At 47.4% G+C, this 23,001-nt stretch overlaps 4 protein-coding genes and 1 long non-coding RNA gene across 6 annotated transcripts; 2 read left to right on the top strand and 3 right to left on the bottom strand.

Moving 5' to 3' along the window:
• Positions 1-281: 281 nt before the first annotated feature.
• LOC136196917 (tetratricopeptide repeat protein 28-like) lies at positions 282-2,939 on the top strand. Its single transcript, XM_065986575.1, has one exon. The coding sequence runs from the start codon at positions 282-284 to the stop codon at positions 2,937-2,939; it is 2,658 nt and encodes an 885-aa protein (XP_065842647.1).
• Positions 2,940-3,799: 860 nt separating this feature from the next.
• LOC136196479 (uncharacterized) lies at positions 3,800-5,945 on the bottom strand. Its single transcript, XM_065986035.1, has 2 exons — positions 5,699-5,945; positions 3,800-5,634 (listed from the first exon to the last, which is right to left on the bottom strand). Exons 1-2 carry the CDS (start codon positions 5,928-5,930, stop codon positions 3,902-3,904), a joined length of 1,965 nt encoding a protein of 654 aa, XP_065842107.1. The 5' UTR covers positions 5,931-5,945; the 3' UTR covers positions 3,800-3,901.
• A 270-nt stretch (positions 5,946-6,215) lies between these two features.
• Positions 6,216-8,891, top strand: LOC136196915 (oligosaccharide 4-alpha-D-glucosyltransferase-like). The gene has a single exon (XM_065986574.1). The coding sequence runs from the start codon at positions 6,216-6,218 to the stop codon at positions 8,889-8,891; it is 2,676 nt and encodes an 891-aa protein (XP_065842646.1).
• A 652-nt stretch (positions 8,892-9,543) lies between these two features.
• On the bottom strand, positions 9,544-15,955 carry LOC136196914 (uncharacterized). Its single transcript, XM_065986573.1, has 17 exons — positions 15,952-15,955; positions 15,201-15,740; positions 14,678-14,796; positions 14,407-14,627; positions 14,206-14,359; positions 13,987-14,153; positions 13,760-13,938; positions 11,911-12,525; positions 11,715-11,863; positions 11,482-11,664; positions 11,289-11,430; positions 11,017-11,227; positions 10,921-10,968; positions 10,803-10,868; positions 10,719-10,751; positions 10,504-10,658; positions 9,544-10,450 (listed from the first exon to the last, which is right to left on the bottom strand). The coding sequence occupies exons 1-17, from the start codon at positions 15,953-15,955 to the stop codon at positions 9,639-9,641; spliced, it is 3,798 nt and encodes a 1,265-aa protein (XP_065842645.1). The 3' UTR covers positions 9,544-9,638.
• A 1,682-nt stretch (positions 15,956-17,637) lies between these two features.
• On the bottom strand, positions 17,638-20,746 carry LOC136197039 (uncharacterized). Of its 2 annotated transcripts, XR_010672354.1 has the most exons (4): positions 19,771-20,746; positions 19,472-19,690; positions 18,877-19,415; positions 17,638-18,467 (listed from the first exon to the last, which is right to left on the bottom strand). It is a non-coding gene; the product is annotated as an uncharacterized lncRNA (long non-coding RNA). The 2 variants fall into 2 exon arrangements; XR_010672353.1 differs by having other exon boundaries at positions 19,472-20,746.
• Positions 20,747-23,001: the final 2,255 nt, after the last annotated feature.

Below are 23,001 nucleotides of genomic sequence, written 5' to 3'. Positions count from 1 at the left end.
CCGTCACGCAGCTCTATCCTCCCCCCGGCGTGACGGAGCTGCTCGCTTCGCGTCATCGCGAAACCATCGACGATGGCTGGCGACTCCAACTCGCTTCGGTGGCGGACGAAACCGACACGGAAACTTTCAAGCTTTTCGTGTCGACCACACCTACAGAGTACAGTATTCTCACGCAAGACGGCCTGTCAAGTAGTACTACTACTAGTAGTCGTCGCGACGCTTCGTCGGGATCGTCGCTGCAGTTGCTTGTTGACGTGGATGTTGGGAGAAAAATTGTGCAGATGGCAAAGAAAAATGATCATTGGATAACAGTTGAACGTACGTTTTGCATCAGAAGGACGCTGCCCTCGGCGCTATCGTCGACAGCCGACACTAGTTCACCGAGATCTATCGAGTGCGACTCTGTGAAGTTGTCCGGGTTGCGAGACGTCGAGAGGAGCCCTTCAGATAGAATCCGAGAGTTGTTTACGCAGGCGGTGGCGTACAAATCAATCGGCGATTTGAATCGGTGTGTTGACGCGTTGGATTCGGCTGCGACGCTTGCCAAAGAGCAATCGCTTTTTGGCGAGGCAGCTCGAGCTCATCGCGAGATTGCCGAACTGTGTCTCGTGGCAGGACGCGAATCGGCAGCGGTCGATCATCTGTGTTGCAGCGCGGGGCTCGGACAGCAGTTGGTTGAGCGATCGGGGAGGACGGAAGAGGCGATTGGTTTTCTTGCTTCGATCTTTGATCAAATAAGCGATGTCGTCGCCGACGACAAGTCAAAGAGTTCTATTCAACGAGCTGAAGATGCGTTGGAAGAGTCGAAAGTCGCCGGCGATCGCCGAACAGCATGTTCGGCTCACTGCGAGCTGGCAGGTCTGCATCGCGACGGCACATCGTATTCGGCGGCTCTTCGTCACTGCGCCGACGGTCTCGCACTCGCTGACGAGCTGTCGGATCTTCACGCGATGATGCGGCTGTTTGCAATCAAAGGCGAAGTCAGCGATCAGCTGAGAGATCTGCCCGCAGCCGTCGATTGCTACGCGAAGACGGTTGATTTGGCACGGCAGTTGAAAGACGCAGTGGCCGAGTGCGATGCTTTGGAACAGCTTGGCAACATTCACGGGTCTCTGCTTAATCACAAGAAGAGTCTACAGTTCTATCTTCGCAGTTTGGACGTCGCGTTCAACGCCTGCCCCAACGCCGTCAGCCGCATACGATCCTCGGTCGGCGACGCGTTTGTTGCTCTCGGTCGAACCAAGGATGCCGCTCCGTATCATGAAACGGCAACGTCGTCGGATGACGGTAGAAACCTGTGGCTGCAGGCTCGAGTCAAAGTGCAAGTCGCTGCCGTTTACTACGAAAGCGGATTTTTTGAAGAGGCGGCAAAATTTTATCAGTCTGCCGTTGAGTGTTCGCTGAAAAAAGCGATTCAGACGGCAGGAACGGGACGTTTTCGATTCTCGCTATCGTCTCCGTATGTCATCGACCAAATGGTTTCGTCCATCGATTCCGACGAAGCGCATTTTCTCTATCGACCGTTTCTCGGCTTGGAGCGATCGCTTTTGAGACTAGGAAAGTGCGACGAAGCTCTAGAAGCAACCGATCGCCGTCGAGCGTTCTATCTTGGTCGTAAGTTTGACGAGGAGCGCGGTGGGGGTGCGTTTATTGAGTCCCTATTTTCCGAGAAAGGTCATGTATCGAATCTATCGATTTCTCACCCAATTTCGGCTCACCACCTGCCTTATAACCCTCGCAACGATCACGACGATCCCATCTCCGTCGCCGGCATGGTGCACTGTGCCCGAAGAGAGGGTGTTACCTTTGTCGTGCTTTCCCAATCCCGACTCGGCGACAACGCGTGGGTTGTCGACGCGGACGCCGCAATGCCTGTTCGAAGTGCTGCACTTGACTTGAGCACTCTGTCGGACCTGGTGTCGCCGCTTACGCCACTAAATCAGCAATCGTTTCCAACCGTCGAATCAAAGCTTGGTGCCGTCAGAAAAGTAACGGAAACGGTTTCAGACGTCGAAAGCGTCGGCGACGCGATCAGTGAGCTTAATCTTAGTACGTGTAGTCGAAAAGTAAGTCGTTTTCGTCAATCGAGCGACGAGGGTTTGCTGTTGATAAGAACTCTCAGACAACTCTATAATCTGTTACTGAAGCCTCTTGAAGACTGGCTACCGTCGGACACTTCAAAACCTCTTGTGTTCATTCTTGACGCTCTCCTGTGGGCTGTTCCAATGCAAGCTCTGATCGATTCCAAGAATCAATTCCTCATACAACGATTCAAAGTCGCCGTTTGCCCTTCGATACGCACGTACGAGAGACTGTCTCGCCGCCGATCTGGAACTGCGTTCCGCAGTCCTCTGATAGTTGGAAATCCGGACAATCAAGCATTTGGGGCTCTGCCTGGTGCCGACGCAGAAGCCGCCGTTGTTCAGGAGCTCATCGGCGGGCTGCGTCTTAGTCGCCACGAAGCCACGGCGAGTGCAGTGAAGACAAGGTTGACGCGTGCGTCCTGCGCGCATTTTGCTTGCCACGGCGGCAAGCTCGACGACGATTCCTCTCGCGGCTTTTGCGGTGCGCTGTTCTTGGCGTCTTCCGACGGCCAGGGCGCCGAGCTTAGTGCTGCGGAAATCGCGACGATGTCGATTGATGCCGAACTCGCCGTGCTTGCTGCTTGCGATTCGTTTTGCGGTCCCGTGCGATCAGAAGGCGTGCTGGGCTTGCCGCATGCTTTTTTGGCAGCCGGCGTTCGATCGGTCGTTGCAACGCTGCGGGTTATTCGCGATCGGTCGACGGTTGACCTTGTTAGAACGTTTTATGACGTTTTGAAGAGTGGCTGTAACGAAAATTCGGTGGCTGGCGCTTTGCAGGAAGCGCTTTGCAGCGCAATTAGCAGCGGTGTTAGTGTTGAGCTGTGGTCTCCATTTATTTTGTACGGAGCTGCTTAGACTATTTTAGGCGACTTTCTACGTTATCATTGACTTCGCGGCGTGTGTGATTTATTCATATTTTTGATTCCAAATGAACGTGGTATATGAAACCGGTTATCTTGACGAAAAATGAAAAATCCTCACCATCACGACGCGGTAAGATTTCAATCGACCGACATACTTGTTCCGGGTCCGTTTGTCTTTTCTGCCGCTGTCGGTAACGTCTCTGCCGACATGGGCGAGATTCTCTACGACGAAATCAAATCGTGCGTTCATGTCAACAAAGTCAACATGAACGATCAGCTGGGGACGATTAGTCATGTCGATAGCGTGAAGCCTCTTCCTGGCCACGACCATTTAGAGCAGATAGTCGTGCAGCATTTAGCTGTTAAAAACGTCGATGTGGAGCTTTTTGTGAAAGTGGGTGTGCCGTCAGCAATTTTTGACGGTACCCTTGCCAAGCCGTCTGAGTTTGAGAAGATTTGTCGTCGCTACTGTCCGCTTTTGGTGCACAAAATTGCCTGTCTGACCAAGAGGCGCTTTATTCGAGTTCGACCAGGTTTTACTCGAATTCCGCAGGCAGCTGTCAGTGGCTGAAATTTTTATTTTATTTTATTACACGTTTAAGCCTATGCTTCGCTAAGTTTGCTCGGTTTCACTGACCTAACGATGTTCTTGTTGATGTCACTGATATCTAACCTGGCCGCAGCCATCTAATGGAGCGAGTCACAATGCAGTAAGATTTCAATTGGCAATTGTCTCAGACTCTGGTAAGCCAAATAAATGCTGTAGACAGCCACAGAAAACTGAGAGCTTGTCTGGGCAAGTTATGCTTTTCTTTGTCCCTCAGCTCTTCGTTATCTCAACGAAGTTTGCACTTGAAGAAAAAGTAGGAGAATTTATTACCATTATACAGGCAACGAAGGTGCATTACACGCGAATTCCTAAAAATAAAAACAAAGCATAAAACGGTCGTCGATTTAAAAGGGATTGTGTTCTTGACCAATGAGAGGAGACGTTTCTCCTCTCCTAACGTTTTCGGGTTGATGCCCTAACTCATCCGTAGTTGTTTTCGACCGCCAGTACTCCGTAAACGTCGAAAGCATCACATTGAATGTTCCTTGTAGGAAAACGAAGAAACAAAGAAGGCGGAAGAGGCCGCCGGGAAGAAGCACGTTATCGATGAACTCCCACCGCGAACGTCCATAAATGTAGCCTGAAGCTTGGAATGCATTAGCAGTTTTTCCGATTGAAATTGGTCTTTCTATAGCTATATCCACAAAATATCTTGCAAAGTTTGTGAACGTCATATAGGCTACGATGAATGGATATATGTAGAGCGAAAAGCGTGAAGTCACGGCCATCATGTAAATGCCTTGTTCACTAGGGATCTGAACTTGGAGTGACCAGAGATCTTTTGCCAATTTACGAGTAGTAACTGCAAAGACAACTTGAAGAGCAACTTCAGTCAAATTTGCAGAAAAGAAAGCGATTTGAAGAGGAAGATTTGTAGCATTATCAACAGCTGAAGTGCAGCTTGAGTTATGAAGGCAAGCATAGTTGGCATATCCCGCTAGAACAGAGTACACAACTGGAAAGCAAGAAGTAAAAATAAGGCCTGCGGCGATAAAAGTGTCAAAACTTTGCTTTGGCTCCATTTCGGTGAATCTTCTTAAAATGAAAAAGCCGCATATGCACAAAAAAGAAGAAAAGACGTATTCAGCGAAATTCACTGCAGCGTAAAGGTTTGTATTTCCCACTCTCTCCGCCGAGATAGAGGCGCCACTCCAACCTAGAGTAAATGCAAGAGCGACTACAAGTATGAAAATAAACGTTTTCACGTAAGGTCTAAGCGTATCGTAGTTTATTGTAAAATTCTCTTCTCCAAGCTGATTCAAATTCTGCAGCGGGGCTGACCAGAAGTGCAGAACTCCTGACTTGCTACTGCCTCTGTTCGCTATCTTCGCAAGTAAGAAAAACAGCAAAACAACGCAAAGCTGGATAAACGACGGACGCAAGCGCATTTCTATCTCCGAATAATGTTGATCAACTTTAGTAGAGTTGCTACAATTGCTCTTTGCAATGCCATTCAAAGGTAGCCCCTTCTTTTCCACGAAATCTAAAAACTTGTGGAGCCCAGAGAAGAGCGCTGCAAAAATGCAAAAAACAAATATAACTGTAACCTTCCTCGTGGAGTCTTTGGCATCAGATACGTCAAATCGAGATTTCGTATAAAACAAGAACCAAGCGACCCAGAAAAATGCCAGTAATGCTCCGTTGTAAAAGAACGCAGCCACAATAATGCCGTTCATGCCTGTCTTCAGTTCACATCCTGCAATATAAATTCCCATGTATACCAGAGACACTACAATTTCAGCAGTAGCACTAATCGTCAGCAGAAGCAGAACAAACAGAACGGCCATGTCCATTGGCTGTAAACGAGACCCCTGCTCAGCATGTGTCTTCCATAATGTCAAATTTTCCTTTTTGAAATACGAAACAACGTAAATCAAGCCTTGCATACTTGTTGCAAACGCGACGATAGAAAAGCCAAGCCAGTGCAGTGCTACGCGGTAAGACCAGCTCTCAGAATTGTTTGAGCTCAGATAATGTGACAAAGCCAAGCCAAGCGGAACAACAGCCACAATTACACAGATGGCGATGAGCGTTACTGTGTACGCGGAAGAAGCATCCGATTCATGCTCTCCGTCATCTATTGAAAGGTTACTCCGTCAGATTACCTCGGTGCAATACAGCCTGCGTAGTCTACTCTGTACCGTAAGGACTAACAACGACGTATGAACTGTCGTCAGGCTCAGTTATTTGCTGCCAGGATTTCTCGACGTCGTCTTGCAAGGGACTTTCTTTGTCTGTGCTGGCCATCCAACTGCGCGCGGCGAAGTATAACGCTCCTTTCGGTTTCCAATCACGTCCTTCACGGGCCCGGATAGGCGGTGCGTAGGCGCGATTCGATCGGATCGACATAATGGCAATGATTTTGGAACCCATATAGTACCATCCCTGCCAATGAAGAGTCGAGGCAAACGGATTCGAACCACATCGGGGTTAGCGTCTTAGCGAGCGCAAGTCGAGGTCGAGTTGAGCGGTTACCCGGATAAAACTTCCCGTGCGTGCATTGCCCCTCGTGTAAAAATGCTTTCATTTGTGCTGATGTTTTTGCTAGCGCATGTCGCTTATAGTGCGGCTCTATCCTACGATCCGATTCCAAATCCCAAGTCCGTCGTTACTGCGGGGCGAGCTCGGTTTACGGTACTCACAAAACACGTGATACGAATGGAGTACGGCAAAACGACCGACGAGCCGACGTTCGTCTTTCTCAATCGAAATCTTCCAACTCCACAATTCACACAATCGACAGAAAACGATTGGCTCACCATTCAAACCAGCAGCGTCCAGCTTCAGTATCACGTGACTAGCACCACCTCTTTCGACCATACCAACCTCAAAGTAACAGTCCGTCTTAAAAACAATGAAGCGGTGACGTGGTCTCCTCAGCCAACGGGTAATCGAACAAACGCCGGCGGCAACTTACTGGGAACTTTCAAATCACTTGACGGCGAAACGAAAGACCTAACAGACAGCCTCAACTGTTACGGCAATAATAAAGGCTCCTACTGCGAACTCGGCTTGGTCTCGCGCGACGGTTTTGCCGTCATCGACGATACTAATCGACCGGCGTTTGATAATTCTGATTGGCCGTGGCTAATTAATTCCTCCCTTCCTGAACCTTCAACTGCGTCATGCGATATACCGCAGATGGAGCGGCAAGACTGCTCTCCACTGGGAGAGGGCTTCGACACGTGTGTTACAAGAGGATGCTGTCAGGGAACAGACTTGAATGGTATTCCGCACTGTTACTACAGCACGTCGGCAGACCGAGATTTATACTTCTTTGGGCACGGGCACAATTACACTCAAGCTCTTTGGGACTTTGTTCAGCTTGCTGGGCGAATAGCTCTTCCGCCGAAATACGCGTTCGGCGTCTATTATTCGCGCTTTTGGGCATACAGCGATTTTGAAGAGAAAGACATCGTGCGATCATTTGAGGAGCATAGCATCCCGCTCGACGTTCTCGTTCTTGATATGGATTGGCACTATACGTTTGACGGGCACAAGCCCCCGACGGCGAACGGCACCGGATGGAACGGCTACACGTTTGACAAACATCTCTTTCCTAATCCCAGAGGTTTTCTAGCGTGGTGTCACGCCAAAGGCGTACACGTCACCGTCAACGTTCACCCGGCCGCCGGAATACAACCGTGGGAAGAGAAGTACGCCGAGATGGCGCACGCAATGGGTATTGATCCGAGTACGAACGAAACCGTTCCGTTCGATCTTCCGAATAAGAAATTTGTCTCGAATTGGTTTGACATCGTTCTCGCTGAACGCGAGCAGCAAGGAATCGATTTCTGGTGGCTCGATTGGGGTCCCGGTTACGACTACTGGCGTTTCTCTGGCGCCAGTCCCGTCGCCTGGATGGCCTACATATTCTCCACCGATCCGACTCACTGGAATCAAACAGGACTTCGTCCTCTGACTCTCAATCGTTACGGCGGCTTGGGAAATCATCGGTACCAAGTGGGTTTCTCTGGCGACACGTATGCCACGTGGGAGACGCTTGCCTTTCAAGTTTATTTCACCATCACCGCGTCGAACGTTGCGTTCGGTTACTGGAGTCACGACATCGGTAGCCATCGATCGGCCGCCTGGTCAGAGATCTATATCCGATGGACGCAGTGGGGATGCTTTTCGCCAATATTCCGACCCCATCCGAAAAAAGATCCTAACATGTTTCGATTAATATGGAAATATCCGGCCGACGTTTATCCGCTGTTGCGTTCGTATTTTGTCCTTCGCGCCGCTTTGGTGCCGTACATATACACGTTTGCGCGAGTCGCCTACGCCACAGGAATCAGTCTCATTCGGCCCGTCTATTATCTGTACCCTGACGCCGAGCAATCGTACGACGCTTCGCTTCGAACTCAATACTTTTTTGGAGACGCGTTCTTTGTTTCGCCTGTTGTCTCGCCGCAGGACAATGATACGCAGCTTGCCAATACGACCATATGGTTTCCAGGCGATGCGAATAAGTCATATGTTGGCCTCGACTCGGGGCTCGTTTTCTCCGGAAGTGATACTTTGGTATCCCTGACATGGACTCTTGCTGAAGCTCCAGTGTTTGGCGTTGCTGGAAGTGTTGTTCCGATGCGAATTGACAGCTCGACACACATCGGGTCAGCTCAAGAGATCCCCGACGGAATAAAACTGTTAACCTTCGTCGGTGGAAAAATTGTTGAAGGTGCGGGATGGCTTTACGATGATGACGGTAAAACGAATGCGTACGAAGAATCAGGTAAAAATCAAACGGCGTCAACGTATTTTTCGTTCTCGTCATCTGCTGACGAGCTTGTTTTGAAAATAAGCAAAGCGCTAGGGGCAGATTCCGTTGTAGGTTTCCCAAAAAACCGTTCGTATCAAATTCAGTTTTTGGGCGCGTGGCCGGCATCCAAGGTATTGGTGAACGGAAAGTCGATTATTTCTGCGCCGTACGAAACCATCTGCAGTGAGGACTGTTGGTCGTACGACGGTTCTTCGTTGTCGCTTTACGTACATCTTCAGCCCTCTTCTGTCGCGCAGGAGGTATCCGTCAACGTCGCGAATATGTTTCCTCTGCCGTCTACTGAGCTTGGAATGGGATTTCCGCGTATTCTGCGGCGTCTCATGAGTGCAAAGTCGCTTCTTGACGTCAGTGGTGGAAATCAGGAGGACTGCTGGTCGCTTTTGACTGCGGCGGAAACTGGTGAGCGAATCACAGACAATATTCAGTCCGCCGAGAAAGAGTTGAAAACGTTTATGGCAAATTTGCACGATGGAGTGGAACAAGTCCGCGGAGAAGCACATCTTGACCAAACGGCTAAACGGGTTATCTTAGCTCAGCTAACCAGCTAAAAACAGCTGACGTTTGTAATGTACGTTTAGAGCTCATTCTACACTTTTGGTTTTTTTCTCTTTTCTGTTGTTTCGAAACAACTAAGAAGTGTTGCGTTTTGATTCTGCCTGTCGACACTCGACTCAATAGGAACATTAGAGACCACTTTTTCGCCGGCTTTCACGTACTGACACCCGACGATTAACGCCGTCTGTCCCACTGCAATCATTTTATCGCTGATCATCCCAATGCCTCGGCGAACAGATAGGCCTTCGAAAGCGACTCACCTCGATAGGCTTATCTAAGGCTTATCACGGACATGTTATTCTGAAGCAAGTCCGGTTTGAACCTTCTCGTTGAAACCAGGCGGCGGATGATCACCCCGAGTCAGAACGTCAATGCCGTCGTACTTGCTCACCGTTAGTCCGTCATCTTCGTCGTTCCGTTCGTACTGCCCAACCCTAATTCCTATTATAATCGTCGATTTCCGTCTACAAAAGCTGAACCTAATGATAAAATTAGAGCTGGTGGTAATAATCAGAAACTTATTTTTTCGAAGAAAAGCCATATCTGGAGCCCCTAGAGATATATGAGATACTAATCAATTACCAAACCCTCCTATCCTAACATTACAAATGCATGAGCAGTAACTATTATGCATTACGTTTCAATTTCAATTTCAACTTTATACTGTTCTAATATATGGGAGCCTACTTAGTAAACGAGGAGAATAAAAAAATAGACAAACTGAATGTCATCTGAAATCACTATACACTAACCAGCTCTACTTTATGCCTGTCCTTCTCAAACATCCCTCTTACCAGTCGCTTTACCGACAAAGATACTGGAATATCTTCGCGTTCAATTTTCAAACAATCGTAGCAATTTTGGGCTGACGGGCGACTACCTGGATTCTGGTCAATCATTTGACGGCAAAGCAAAAACAACTTGGAGCAGTCAGCTAAGGCAGCCAATTGGGTATTCCGCTCTTCTGGGATTGGACTCGTCCCAGAGAAGATTTCAATCAACGTCACACCCAGGCTGTAACGGTCGCTAGCCAACGTGCTAGAAGCTCCTGTGCCGTCGGCACGTGGTATCCTTTCTGGGGAGAGATACTGCCGACTCACTGGTCCAACGGAGAGAGAACTCTCAATGATGCGAGCGGCCCCCAAGTCTCCCACCTTAACCTTCATATCTGTCGCTACCAGGGCGTTTGATGGACGGATATCGCCGTGGACGTAGGGCAGAGGAAAAATCTGATGAAGGTACGAAATTGCCGACGTAATGTCCATGGCAACACACAGCTGCTCGTATCTGGTCAAATAAGACCCAGAAGCGTGAGCAGCGGTGATGACTTCGCTGACCGATCCTTCGAGCAGTTCCATGACCAGCTGAAAAGGCAGCCCTTCTTCCATCACCGCTCCGCACACAGTCACAATACAAGGGTGATGAAGTCGGCTGCAAACCAGAACTTCTCTTTGGAAGAGGGTGAAGTTGTGAGGATTGCATCGATTGGTTATCACCTCATAGAACGTTTTAACAGCCACACCCAGCCCACGCCAAGAGCCAACAAAAACTCCTAGTGCCATTTATGATTTGTTCTGAAGGTAGCAAACACTAAATATGTATCACCTGCATAAGCTCCCGCACCAAGTTTTTGTTCACTCAGTTGAACGTCCTCTGGCTTGATTTTCAACACGTCAGTAAATTCATCCAGACGTTGTTTCAATTCTTGACAAGAAGCTTCAAGAGTTTGGCATTGCGCGCCAGTCAATGACATTTCTTGTCTAAAAGTGCAGGCGAAAAAGATAGCAATATCTGATATGTTGAAATCCCCATTATCTTGCCTAAACTGAAGTCGAGCTTTTTCCAGTTCCTGCCTTTAATGCGATAGTTAATGCTAGTCAGCAACGAAGTTCAATTTCGCCTACCTGATAGCAGCGATCTCTTCATTCTTACGTTCTTCAAGTCGGCGCTGGCTCTCAATCAGATTTTGTCTAAACTATATTTTGTCTAAAGATGAAATTCTGCGTCTTGCAACTAAACCACATTTGAGACGTCTGCTCATCAAAAGTTGAACGATTGTCACCCTCAGTTCTAAAGACTCAGACGTACGCGCGACATCGAACCTACTTAATGCATCACCTTAGATCACTACTCTCAGTCGCTTCATTCTGGTCAAGCTCAAAGTGTGACTTGCAAGTCTGTGATTCAAGTTGTCTAATGTCAATTTCTTGACTTTCAGTGGGAAACGGGAAGGGGAGAAAAGGTGTTTGTGCACGAGCTGAAGTTACTCTTGACGAACGAAGTTTCTGTTCTCTTTTTAGGTCACTAAGATACGACATGTGCTTTGAATCTAAATAAATATATGAGTCAAAAGAGAAAGAAGCATAAATAACTGAAATGTTTATGTTAACCAAGGTGAATAATGACAAGTGGTTTAGAACTTCCATCCTGATGAATCCCACCACACACAAAAATGTCGATAGTGCTGTCTTCATTATGCACACAGTGGGACGTGTGCCATGAAGTCTTGTCCAAATCTGAACCAACGTTTATCTAAGGTACCTCGTCAATTATTCAAAGTAAATTAGAATTCAACGTAGGAACCTGATAAGCTAAGAAATTGTCACAATCCAAAACGTAAACGTAATCGAAATCTTTCTTATTTAGCATCTCGCCACCAATCAGAATACAGATTGATGCGTCTTCCATTCCTTGATATCCTAACCGACAAATCGTATGGCCTCCTCTTGGTGACGGTTTCACGTTAAAATCAACTATTGTCCATGTCTAAGAAATTGATAAGAGCATTTATTAATAATATGTACTATCACGCTTACCTGATCATTTATATTAATTACGGAAGAATGGATTTCTTCTTTCGCGTCACATCCATGAAGTAACGCACGATGTTCGTCAATGGCTTCAATAGCAGAATCTTGAAGCGGTTTTGGTCTTTTTCCACCCAATTCCAAATCCACCCAGATTCCTAGAATTCACTTCAACACGATACTGAAAAGTACGAAACCTTCTCACCTTTCTCATTCCCCTTTTCAAATTGAAATTCATAGATTTCGTTACTCCACCCCTGCTCATCCTGACACGCTCCAGACTGGAGTTGGTGTCGAGGAATCTTCCCACACATTCCCCCCAGCATGATCATTCTAGATCCAATGGCGCACAAACAGCATTCTGTGCGTCCGGCCGGTTTCTTTTGCTCGATGAGTGTGCTCACTTCTGTCCATTTCATTTCTTTTGGATCAAGACGATAAAAGATTCGTAGAAGACCTTCGTCTTCTCTTGATCCTCCGTACGAATAAATAACCTTGTCGACCACAACGCATCGGGCTCCTTCACAAGGTGGAGGAATAATTGGACCCCCAGCCAAGCGAAGGATCCATTTTTTCTCGACCGTTCGAACATTCAGTACCCAGATTTCGTTGCGAGGACAGTACTTTGATCCATCGTGACCGCCAAAGACATGGAGATAATCGTCAACAAGCGCGCTTTCATGACAGGTTCGTTTCGCGGGAGAGCCTGACAGAAGTTCGGAAAATCTCCTGAATGTGCCCCTAAAAGCTCCTGCGAGACGGCGTAGAGAAGGTCCACGTCCAGGCGGCGTAATACAGTGCGCGCCACCATATATTTCCACTTAGCCACTAGCGCGCGTTTTCCCTCGCGAAATCAAGGTCTCGCTATCGGCGTCACTTTTCGCGCTACTATGAGTTTAGGAGATCGTTTCTCCTAACAGCGTTTGTTCTTTCGGGTCTATTAAAGCCGCCGTTTTAGAAAAAAAAACACTTTTCGCGATGCCAAGCCAAAATTCGCGTTTTGCTGATTATTTGCGTGTCCGGTGACAATCGCTTAAGACTGCTGATATATTGGAGAAGATTTCAAAACTTTTCATTGAATGAAATGTTTCCGAAAGTTTCTTGTTTTCGAAAAAAATGGCCGTTTCTAGGTTACGTACCTACGCTCCTTTTGGTGCGTTTTTCTCGGTAACGGCACAATGAATTTTTTTTTTCAACATATTAGGGGGTAACTAAAAGGCAATTCTAAAATCTCATTGATAGACATTGACGTAGAAATGCTTTGTTGCCAAAGCATTTCTTCTCGAATTTGGCTTTGATTTGAGCGATACTATCCTAACGCGCGCACGGTTAGCAACATGGAGAAATTTTCTTTTACCACGATAGTAAAAGGCGTTAAATTTTACAACGGGCTTCCTTTTGTAAAAAAAAATCAAGACATTGTCTGCGAGGCAGAGCCACAAAATATCCACGACCGCAATGCCGTGGCAGTGTTTGCAGTTGTTCGACAAGGGAGAATAATGACAGGTCACTTACAGCGTTCTGCCGCAGGAATAATAGGTCCCTACCTTCAGTGTGGAAGAGTTCGAGTCTCGGGGTTAGATTTTTTTGCACACTTGGCTTGAAAAAATTGCGCTCCCAGGGTTTTCGTCAGTGCTCCCTATGCAGAAGCATCGCGATCATATCGCGATAGGGTAGCAGATGCAAGACTTACTGTTGAAGGAGACAAGCACGCAGTAGCTTGTATTAGTTTTGAGTTACAGCACGTGTGAAACGTCGGTCGACGTAGTCGACTTCCTAATCTAAATAAAAAATTATACACGGCATGGCGACTTTCTTTGAGAATTTGGTGACTTTTATAAAAGCCGGTTTATCTAATAGAAATCTAAGGAAGACAAGAAAGACAAGATTACCCACCTGTATATGGCACCCTGGTTATATTCTTACTATTTATTTATAACGTCTCTTTCAATATTCTTCTGTGAGACTTATACAGTTTAATGGCCTTGTTGACGTCGCTTCCTCCTGTAAAGAAAACATTGGCTAAGGCTTTTGTATTGCAACGATTTACTTGCCTTTACTGCCTTCCCTGTAGGCTTGCTGGTACTCTCGAATTTTTCTGAAACACTTCCTAATGAAATCGACGGACACTCCTGCAAAGGCTTCTGGTATTGTTCGACGCAAACCGGTGATGGAATAGTTGCAGTGGGCTCGCGTGTAGGCCTTTGCCCGTCCCCAAACTCTTTCAATGGGGCTAAACCTGCCTGTTACACATGCTATCTATTATTTTCCCTAACATTACTTTAATTCACAGTGGTACTTGGGGATGAACATCACTAGATGACCCCTCAATTCCAGAAATTCTTGGGCTAGGCACTTTTGGCCTGCAAAATCCGGATGCTTCTCAACAATTTCGATCAGTTCCACTCGACTCTTGCCCGTGATGTCAATTCCTCTTTCAGCCACAACCTGCAAGTATGCGAATTCGAAGCATTATAAGAATCTGTTTTAGGTATCTGACCGTTCGCAATCCTTTTGGTTCTCCTCTCTCGTTTACCATTATTTGCGGTATTCCCCTGTAGCTTGTGTCCCGCATTCGACGTTGCAGCCCACCATCTTTGAAATTCATTTTATTAGCAAGAAGAGCGTCGTCGGCCATCGCAGTGTGACAGGTACTAAGTCAAATGATAGAGAAAAATTACTGCAAAGGATATTTGTTTACCTTTGGTCGAATATCCATAGGATTGTGTGCGACTCCATTGGATACTTCCGCTCGGCAATAGCCGCCGCGACTTTCAGCTGATCCAAGAATTTATCCCGCGTCCAGAAACCCTCTCTGTTTGCACCAACTTCTAGTGTCACCCTCGCCTCCTCGCCGTTGTCTTCTAAAAATCCTCCAAACTCTTCTATGAAATCGGAGATCATGATTGATCTTCCTTTTCCCTAACACAAAGTGTCAGGTTTAAATTGTTTTTCTAAAGACTGCATTATACCTTTGGTTTTAGAACTACTTGATCTTCTTGTGCCCACACGAACGGTTGGTCGTCATTTGCCTGAAAGATGGATTCATCGTGATAGATCGTAATCAGGTTTTTCTCAGCAAATGTGTCTCCTGTAGAAATTGATAATATTACTGCTGACTGTTAATTTAATTACAGAACAAGCACCTAAGAGGTGTGATACATCTTCTAAACCATCTGATGGCAAGGGTGGAGGTCTCTGCGTCGTTTGCAAGAGCATAAGTGTGTCGCAAAATACTTTTCTAGCGGCGACGTTGTCACTCCTTCAATAAAAGAATTACGAAAAAACAGACAAGAAAGTCAGTGAACCTTTCATGGCCATCTACAAAGACTCCTTTCTGGCTAGATCTTTTTTGATGGAATCCCAAGGAACGCAAAAGTCGAAGAGACGTGCGGACCGATATTGATGGTCGAAAAGAAGCTGGAAGATCAATTGATGGTAAAAGCTCTTTGTTGATGTACTGGGAAAAATCTGCCGCTGTCATATTAGGCTTGCCTCGAACCGATGTATTCTTTCGTGCCCATTCTGCAGCTTTGTGACGAAAGTCCTCATGGCTTGTAATAGAGAGTCGATAATGGCGGCCACGACGATAGGGCGAGAAGCGGCCTCCATTTCGTGCAAAATCGCTGACGTACCCTCTTACGCTTCGTCCTGTTCTACCGACCACCGATCCCGCCAGTTCTGCGGCGGCAACTTTTCCGAGGTTAAAATTCATCTTCGAGAATAAAGTCAGAAGAACGGACATCATCTTTAGGTCTTCCACTGGTCGATCTTTCATCCATTTGCACGCTGCATACCACATTTCGTCGTCGCTCAATACTTGTGGCTCTTCGCTACCGTCATCGGAGCTATCGAACCCCGGCCCGTCACTTCCACTCTCGAAACAATCGTCATCCGTGTCTGGTTGCAAAGGATAAAAAGCTTCATCAATTATCGGTTCGACATCCATGGGCCCGTCAACGACAGGCGGAATCGAGACGGGTTCGGCATCAATCAGCGCGTCAACGACAGGCGGAATCAAGACGGGATCAGCAGCTAAAGATGAGTTGCGCCAGATTATAGATAAAATTAAATATAAATGCAGCATACCAGAATATAACGCATCATTCATTTTCCTAGCGCGATCTTTGTACAAGCGCTTCAAAAAACGTCGAGAACGTCTCGGAAACATCGGAGAAGAAAACCGAGAACAGAAAACACACAGCGATCAAGGTACAGTATAACTGTGACGTAACAATCACTTTACCCATTTTACCAAAATGGCGCGAAGATCATGTGAACAAACACTGGTCCACGATTGGCTGATAGCATAAATTCTTCGATTTAAGCGGAAGAGTTTCACAATCATATTTATTCTTTAGATAACCTCTTAAACTATGAAATGGCGTTATAGCTAAGTTCGCAGAGCCTTTTCGTGAAAGGGTAGTGGACTTTGAAAAATTGGAAATTTATGGTGGCGTGCACTGTAGTACTCATCGAGCCTGTGGGCTATCCTTACGGTTATCCTTGCTGTTACGGCATGGGTAGTTACGTCATGTGATCCCCGAACACCCTCAGCACGGTATCTATTTCTTTTTACTCTAATTTTAGGAAAGCTCATGGGCATAATGTGCATCACACTGCCTAACCATGGCATGCATTATTTTCCGCAAAGCCCTACAATTAGCTAATTTGACCTCTCATGCGACACAGAGCTACCGGGTAGAAGCCCGCAGTGGCGTAGCCAGGGGGGGTGCTTTGGGTGCTCGAGCACCTCCCTCAAGTTTGCTGAAAATAATTATACTAGATAATGATGGCCCGTTGTTAGCCATCATGTGATCCCCGAACACCCTTAGCACGGTGTCCGATCTCTGTTAGTGCCTACAGCATGTGCATTATGGGAATCACATTGCCTAACCACACCTTAATCTGCCCGGAAATATGTCCTTTCTGTAAAAATGGGAATAGGGCACCTGGTGGCTATGCCTTTACACCACAGATTTTAGGTGTTCTGATTACATGTATATATCAAAAGAGCGATTCACCTGTCGAGTAAAGGTGGCACAGAGTAACCCTTCCCTGCATGGCCCCCTCGGGTGCATGATCAAGTGACACGTTTTCAGCTCGCAGTTGGGTTTGCGTGCTGCGAGCGAAGACAAACCCAACGTGCTCATTTACTGCGTTCCTTCGATGAGCGTTAATAATTAAGCTCAAATGTTATGTGCCAGTTATGCTATGTAATATGCCAACATATGTACTCGTTCCAGAAAGCTTTGTACACAATCCGAAGTTACTATCTCTGTTGTGTTACTTTGGGCCTACGCACTGTTTTTCGTTAGAGGCCTTAAATAGCCAAATAGAAAAGGGGCGTGGTCCAAAAATTTTCGCGCGCGGAGCGCGCGAACTTCAGCACCTACCTCCGCTTAATCCTGGCTACGCCACTGGAAGGGGCAGAAGTTAGGGCTAGGAAGGGGTAACCCCTTCCTAGCCCTAACTTCTGCCCCTTCGGGAGGCCCATTATCAGCTCGCAGTTGGGTTTGCGTGCTGCGAGCTTCGCTCGCAGTACGACAAACCCAACGTGCCCTTTACTGCGTTCCCTTGATAAACGTTACTAAGTAAGCTCATTGTTATGTTAATAGTATTTATTCTTGGCGGCAAGCATAGATATATCAGTATATTGTTATATCTATGCTGAACACAATCCGGGGTTACTATCTACTGTGACGTCACCTTTTTCGGTAGCATTTTGTTCAATATACGGGAGAGTATGACATCACAATGAATATGATGTCGTAAAGGCACCTGTGGGTATGATTGGTTTAAGAGCGATTGTGACGTGAGCGTTACCGACAGACAGACAGACAGACACACTTTCCGATTTTGGCCCATCACGTTTGAGAGCCCCTACCACCAGGGCGCGCGCGGGCTTCTGGCGGTAGGAGAAAGAGTAGGGATATGCAACTCGCCGTCACGTGACCACTTTAGCTGAAGCGAGGTGTGTTACGGGTATGGAATTGTCATTCAGAAGCGTCCTTTACGAATATTAGGGCCTTCGTGCCAAGACCTTCGCTTCGTAAGTTAGAGAATCACCAGCGAAGCTGTTCGTTCCAATCCTCTTCGTTGTACGATATTCTTTAACCTCTTGAACTCCAGGATAGGGCCGACCCTAACCCGACCCCGCCTACCTAGACAATCCAAGGCGGCATAGTCCGGTTCAAGGCACAAACGGCACAGCGGACGGGCGCGGCCGGACGAGACAGCGGCATCGGCGACGGTGATGGCGAACAAATCCGAGTGCAGCGAATCCCAGCGAAGGGAAGGATCGGCGGCTGCTTGTTGGCGAAAGAAGGAGTCGTACGACAGCCGGCTAACCGAGGCCCGGGTGACGCGCCGCCTCTCGAATCAAAAGGCGCATATAAGCAAGCAATGCCGGCACCGTGGCTGGTGCAGCTTGCGCGCGAATCGCGACGAACGTCGCGAAGCACTGAGCCCAGGCGGTGATCGATGCGATCTGACGAAGACGAGCTTAAGATGAGCGCGGTACCGCGGCCTCTCGACGAAGCAGTTCGATATTGTCCGGCAACAGCTCGGCCATATCGACGAACTGCCCCTCTAGGATTTTTTCCACCAGGCGCCCCGGCACTGGCGGAATCCCAAGGCCGTGGACAAAAACAGGAACGGCGCGCTTCTTCGGCGGCGGCGAAACCGACTCTTCGTCAGCAGGCACTGGCTGCGCAATCGAATTCAATTCAGGCATCGAGCCCAGCGGAGGAACGAAGGCGTCTGAAAAGAGAGAAGCCGGCTAAGCAAAGGCTACATCGTCCCAGCGCCACGAAAAGCAAAAAAACAATCGAAGAGTAAACGCCAGCTGAAAAGCCGCGCGAACGAGCGCTGCAACAAGGACAAAGGAAAAAACGAGAAAAACAATAGCGACGCGTGCCAACGCGTGGGAGGGGTACGGGAGCGCCGACCGCGACCCGACCAGCAATCGGTGGCACCGAGCGCAAAAAAGGCGCAAGAGGGCCGCGAAAGCCGCGAAAACCCAACCGCTCACAGCACACAAGGGACGCTTCGCTCCGCGGACGCGCCCCACCGCCAAAAACAGTGGCATGAAAGAAATCTGCGCGGCGCGCCCGCGCGCCCAGGACATCTCCAGCGCGCCCAACAAACAACAAGCACACGGGAAACTTACTCGAAACGATCGGGGCGGATTGAATCGACGCCGACGGAGCCGACGACCGCGCGAGGATGTCCGTCAACATATCTTGAATGGCCGACACGTCAGTTCGTAGATCCGATACGGCTGTGTGAACCGAGTCGCCGTCGCGAATTTCGTCAAACGCCATGGGAACAAGAAAGCGAAGAGACACAAGCGAGAGCGATGCCGAAAGCAAGCGATAAAGGCGATAAATGAAAACCTGAAAGCCACTGACCAATCACGAGCTAATTGGCAACATTCACCAACGACCAATGAGGCCCGGCGAGCCCCAAGCGCGCGCGTGCCCTTTCGATCAGACGTTAACGACGGTTAAATCGTAGCTTTAACCTGCCATATTCTTGCCTCGGTCAAACTTGTCAACTACTTCACCTGCTTTAAAAGTGAGCTAAACAAGCTAAATTTTGATTTCTGGTTTGCGGAACTCCCTTCGCGATTTGTCACCCAATTCATATCCTGGTCGCCGACTCTGTGAGCCAACTGGTGATCTTACAGCTCTATTTGATTGTTTTCATCTACATATGATTTGCGTCATCGGCTTTCTTGGTATTCATGCGTTTCGTGGAGTTACCTCTCTAGCGTCTTCTCAAATTTCTTCTCATTTCTGTCGTACGTCTTCTGGTGGTTACAATGCTCGTCTTTCTCAATTTGGATTACATATTACTCGTCCGTCCACCAATGCTCTTCGATCTACGTCTTTTTATCGTGCCCAATCTTACTGGAATTCTCTCAGTCCCCTTTTGTCGTCTATCTCTGATCTTAAATCATTTAATGTTAGTCTGCGTCATAACTGTTACGTTCAAAAGATATAATCAAGAGAAATATTTTTTTGAAATTGATATAATCAAGAGGAATACTTTTTGAAATTACTTTTTTGTCTTCCGTAGTTATGTACGGCACCCGGTAGATCGACCAATACGCGTCGAGGGTTGTACCGTCGTTAAATAAATTAATATCACTATCACTATCACTATCACAAACCGGAAGTTAGAAAGTCGCTCGCTGCAGCTTAGGGGGCGACTCTTTTTGAAGCCAAATCACATCTTGCTCAAGAGCACTACTCACGCTTTCAAGTGAACCCTGGCTCCGTTCGATAAAAGCTAATCTTGTAGTGTAGTTCTTTAGGTGTGGGTACAAAAGCCCTTTATTAATCTATAGTCTACCCTTATATACGTACAATGACGTCACATCAATAGGCGGGTACATTACATGCGTACGCTACATAGTCCAGGATGGGTACATACCACAAATCCGTCCGAGTTATCTGGTGCATAACGTGGGCGTGGAGCGTCAGAGATATTGCATTCTAACTGCGTGTAAGTTCGGATCTGAATCATGAATCGGACAACAAACGCTTTCTTGCTCTTTGTAATACGCTTGGCATGAACGGGGTCTGAGCGTTCCTGGTCACTTTAGAAGGCCGTAAGGTGGTTCGCAAGTTCAACGGAGGCAAGAGTCGGAGATTTCTATCGCGTACGAAAAGAAGAAGTGAAAACAACGAGTTTGCTAGCTACATCTTGAGCTTCTCTATCTTCTGAAGCACAAGACTTGGCAGGACTCAAGAGGGTCCTAAAGTTGGCGAGAAGCGTTTGTAGAAAGATCACATACGGGACACATCCGTAACACGAGCGAGCTTATAGAGGATATTAGGGAGGAGGGGCTAAGGCCGTGCATGCGCAGAAGTTGGGGTAGAGTCGCGAATACGTGGGAGGTGCATTCGGCGTTGTCTCCCGCGGCAGTGGTACCATTTCCACTCTTAGCCCTTACGGTAAGCTTCTCTTAGAGTATGTGCGCACTCCCTGCTGTGGTTGTCTCTCTGTTTAGGGAGTTCTCTTCGCCAGGAAGTCAGCCAAATCCAATATCCGGACCACGCCCCTAAAGGGTAAAATCGCCCTTTTCTCGCTGGAACAGAAGTGAACGAACTAACGACTCGAACCCTCACGGACAGAAACGTATTTTATAGCGTAGCGATCGTAGTTTTTCATATGAATGGCGACGGAAATGGTCATTTCTAAACATTGTTGCATTGTCTTGTCTGCGCAAGCGATCTCTTGACCTACGCATGGCTACGTCGTCTCACGGCCAAAGACAATGCTGCACTTATAAATGCCACAATCGAAAACGACGTCGTCCAGAGCTTCCTGAATCGTTTGAGCGAGTTTGTGGCTGCCCTAGGCTCGAGTACTCTTCTTGCCCATTCATATGAAAAACTACGATTGCTACGCTATAAAATACGTTTCTGTCCGTGAGGGTTCGAGTCGTTAGTTCGTTCACTTCTGTTCCAGCGAGAAAAGGGCGATTTTACCCTTTAGGGGCGTGGTCCGGATATTGGATTTGGCTGACTTCCTGGCGAAGAGAACTCCCTAAACAGAGAAACAACCACAGCAGGGAGTGCGCACATACTCTAAGAGAAGCTTACCGTAAGGGCTAAGAGTGGAAATGGTACCACTGCCGCGGGAGACAACGCCGAATGCACCTCCCACGTATTCGCGACTCTACCCCAACTTCTGCGCATGCACGGCCTTAGCCCCTCCTCCCTAATATCCTCTATTCGCAGAGAAGAGCATCTAACGCGCGCTAGAACCAGGTTGACCACGTTGCCAGGTTGACAAGGTTGACCAGGTTCACAAGGTTGACGACGTTGCCAGGTTGACCAGGTTGACCAGGTTGACCGCGTTGACCCCGTTGACCAGGTTGACCAGGTTGACCGCGTTGACCGCGTTGACAAGGTTGACCACGTTGACCACTTTGACACGTTGACCACGTTGACAAGGTTGACCAGGTTGACAAGGTTAACCACGTTGAGGTCCACGTTGACCAGGTTGACCACACTGACCAGGTTGACCAGGTTGACAAGGTTGACGACGTTGCCAGGTTGACGACGTTGACCAGGTTGGCCAGGTTGACCACGTTGACCACGTTGACCAGGTTGACCACGTTGACAAGGTTGACCACGACTTGACTAGGTTGACCACGTTGACCAGGTCAGACGGTCCCAAACTTAGCCCAATGTCGTATTACTACATGTAGATTACTGATTTAACGCGGTTGGAGCAGACGCGCAGCTTTATTGCAACTACAGCATAAGGCTGCCTTTAAGCTACCGCTCGCTAACAAATGAAGTTGAAGCGATAAAGTCTAAAGAACTTCTAAAAGTTGTAAGCTTTTTGTTCTCCAGCGTTAGAGAGAGACATAATAAACTAGGATAGCCGCGCGGCTTATAGCTAAATCATTCAGGCAACTTTTCAAACGTACAAGCGTTATAACTTGTTTTAATGATAGCTGAAACAACCGTTAATTAAATTAGTAATCTAGATACCGTTATAAGACATTCGGCTTAGTTTGCGGCTGTTTGGTGCATTTGTCAACAAAGTCAACGGTTGACGGCAACTGACTGTAGTTGAACAGTTGCCAGAATGATTTAGCTTCATGCCTCGCGGTTATCCTATGTCTCTCTTTAACGCTGCGGAACTGAAAGCTTATAACTTGTAGAAGTTCTTTAGTAACTTGACAGTTTATCGCTGCAACCTAATTGGTTAGCGAGCGTGGCTTAAAGGCAGTTATTACTAGGTGCAATAAAGCTGCGCGCGTCCGCTCCAACAGCTAAGAACTTCCTTTTTTAATTAGAGCTAAAAAAGCCGTTAAATTAGTAATCTACATGCCGTAATAAGACATTAGCCAATGTTCTAAGTTTGGGACCGCTTGATGCATTTGTCAACCAAGTCAACAGTTGTCGGCAACAAGATCAACTTATCAACCCGGTTGACTGTTGCCTTCAACAATTGATTTGGTTCACCAATGCACCAAACGGTCTCAAACTGAGCCTAATGTCAACGGCTGGTTCAGCTATCACTGAAAGAAAGCTGTTTACGCTGTTGGAGAGTACGCGCAGCTTCATTGCAACTAAAGGTATAAGCGTACATTGCAAATTTTCAACTACATTCAACGGTGGATTTTGTTGACAAATGGACCAAGGTTCTCAAATTAAGCTCAACGTGACTGTACTGATTTAACGGCTGCTTTATCTATTTCAGCAATCCAATAATTATGACAAGTAGTCATAGAAAATGGCAGCATTTTAGAAGAAGAGGATGACGATTC

This window comes from Oscarella lobularis, chromosome 16, assembly GCF_947507565.1.
Source record: "Oscarella lobularis chromosome 16, ooOscLobu1.1, whole genome shotgun sequence".
Lineage (NCBI taxonomy): Eukaryota > Metazoa > Porifera > Homoscleromorpha > Homosclerophorida > Oscarellidae > Oscarella > Oscarella lobularis.
Note: the sequence above shows the minus strand (reverse complement) of the source record. Positions and strands in the feature narration are given on the sequence as shown.